Here is a 2,500-nt window from a genome sequence, read left to right as displayed (position 1 = left end):
AGTATCTGTCTAAAGGAAAAGTATTTGTTCAAAATAAGAAAAGCTCTATTTGAATGTTAATTTATTGAACATAATTTAGACTCATCACTTTGTTTTTTTAAATAAAATAATGAAAAAGTTTACAGTTATACGTTAACAAGTTATAAGTTTTTTTCACCATGTAAAATATTTGCATGATTCACGCAATATCAGAAATGAACTGTTTACATAAAGTAGCCTGTGTAAATTATATGTGTAATGCATTACCAGAAATGCATTTACCTAGAACAGTAGTGTCCGCTATAGACACCTTTACAGAACAAATAACAGAATTTTGTACATAAGAAAATAATACAAGTGCTTTAATGAACTATACAGATTTTTGCTTTTTTTTTTTTTATTCTACATTGTTTTCTACAAATTGAGGGATGACTCAAAAGTATTGTCTGAAAGTGATATACATCAATTGAGCTTAGCTTATTTAAAAGTTGGAACATTCCTTTAACTTTAAGATGTTGATGATGACTTTTCCTCTTAAAGAAGTTACATCATTTCCCAGTCTTAAGAATGTGGCATACAGACCTTACATAAGGTACTTAAATCCTTGGTAGTCCACCTGCTAAGGATGTAAGCATCTGGGTTTTGTTATCTGTAAATAAACTCCAAACAACTTACATAGTCAACTAGGATAAACACGCATTACTTAGAATAGTCAACTGAAGCAATTCTTCAGGGATTTTACTGAAAGTCATTCTAGTAGGGCTTGAATGTTGGAAATTAATTGAAATCTTTACTAGCAAAATCACTCAAAGTCATGTTTTCCCTTTTACCTCAGGCAAAAATCTACTTTTCTTTTCCTGGAGAACTTCTAATGAGAATGCTGAAAATGTTGATTCTTCCTCTCATCACATCCAGGTAACTCGCCATGCCAGTTCTGTTTTCATTCAAGATGTCCGCATTTCTGAGGCCAAACATACTTGATATTTGATATTTTTGAAAAACCAACAAAATATACAACAGAAAAAAAAAAAAAATCCATCATAAGAAATGCTTTACTTCTGAGGTTCATCTGTTTTTAAAACCCTTTCAATAAATAGTGGGATAGCTGAGAGAGTATGCCTATATATTTTAGAGTCTAACATTTAAACATACTTTTTTTTTAAAAACACTAGACACTTCTACAAATTACAGAGGAAAAGGAACTTGTCTGCCTACATGGGTGAAACTGTTAATAACATAGTATGTTTGACTTAAAGCTGATCACACCTATTGCCTGAAACTCCAACACTTTCCTTACAGTTTAATGTCTGGCTTGTCTGCTATGGACACCAAGGCCAGTGGACGCCTGGGCCTTCTCACCATCACATATTACCTGTGGACTACCTTCATTGCTGTTATTGTGGGGATTATTCTGGTGCTGATCATTCATCCCGGAACTGGCACTGAGAAAGAGGGACATAAAGCTGCTGGAGGGCCAGTGATGACGTCTGCCGATGCCCTGCTTGATTTGATCAGGTAACTTTACAGTAATATCAGATCTTAACTCTGGGTTCCAGAAATTTTAGAATTTGCTCTCAAAATGGCGGCTGTAGGAAATGTTCAATTAAATGAGCCAATCAGCTTATTAAAAGCTGATTGTCTTTGTTTTATTGCTATAGAATGTGAATACACATTAGGTTATTTAAAAAATGTTATTGATGTTAGGTTGTCCATTCAAGCAGAAAAGAACTGTGTGTGCTTAGTTCCTAGAAAAAAATATATATGCCCAAGATCATTGCCAAGATGGCCGTCGAGTGGACTGACTTACCTTGAAAGGGACTTGAAGTGCAGTGTTGGAAAAAAAAAAAATGTAGACAAACAAGCTTTATTTCTTTGTCATCATCAAATGGCTTTCAAGTCAATATGAAATCAAAATGGACCACAATTATGTTCTTAATTCCTTAATTTTGTTCTTAATATTTCTTTCTTGGTCCTATTGTAATTCATCAGTGTTTGTATTCATAATGTTAAATCAAAATGTAAGAACTTGTTCATTGTTTACCTTTTCCACTTCACTTAGGCAGAAATATAGTGAATAGCCTATAGTGTTAACCAGTTGCCAAATAGCTGACTAGCATTCTGCTATAATGCCCCAAAATCAAATCAATTCCCCAGAATCCCCACGGATAAAATCAAGTTCTGCCCTGCATTATTTCTCATTGATTATCACGGTTCTCTCTGAATTACACACTGACTTCTCTCTTTAGAAATGTAAATCTTTTACATTGTTTATATGTGGAAAAACTATAGGTGGAGACACCTAAAATAGTAGTATTATTTCATTTTATTAAAAAAAAGCAAACAGTTCTTACCATTTGAACTATGAACTGTAAAACACGTTTTATTTATCGGTCTAAGAAACACAGTGAGAAACATGTTGCACTTACATAACTGTTTTCAAGCTGCATTCAAGTCTGCAAGGCTTAAGCTTCCCTTTTGCGCTATCCTGTCACCAGACAGAAGGATTGGAATTAGGTATATT

General features: G+C 33.6%; 1 protein-coding gene across 1 annotated transcript in view; it reads left to right on the top strand.

Annotated features, from left to right (window-relative positions):
- Positions 1 to 2,500, top strand: part of slc1a8b (solute carrier family 1 member 8b) — a 9,342-nt gene that overhangs the window by 399 nt on the left and 6,443 nt on the right. The window contains exons 2-3 of the mRNA XM_084119912.1: positions 815 to 894; positions 1,279 to 1,494. Coding sequence (XP_083976038.1) covers positions 815 to 894; positions 1,279 to 1,494 — 296 coding nt within the window. The remainder of the gene's footprint in view (positions 1 to 814; positions 895 to 1,278; positions 1,495 to 2,500) is intronic.

The sequence above is a fragment of the Abramis brama genome, assembly GCF_963993115.1.
Source record: "Abramis brama genome assembly, chromosome: 7".
NCBI lineage: Eukaryota > Metazoa > Chordata > Actinopteri > Cypriniformes > Leuciscidae > Abramis > Abramis brama.
This window is presented reverse-complemented; position numbering and strand designations above follow the sequence as displayed.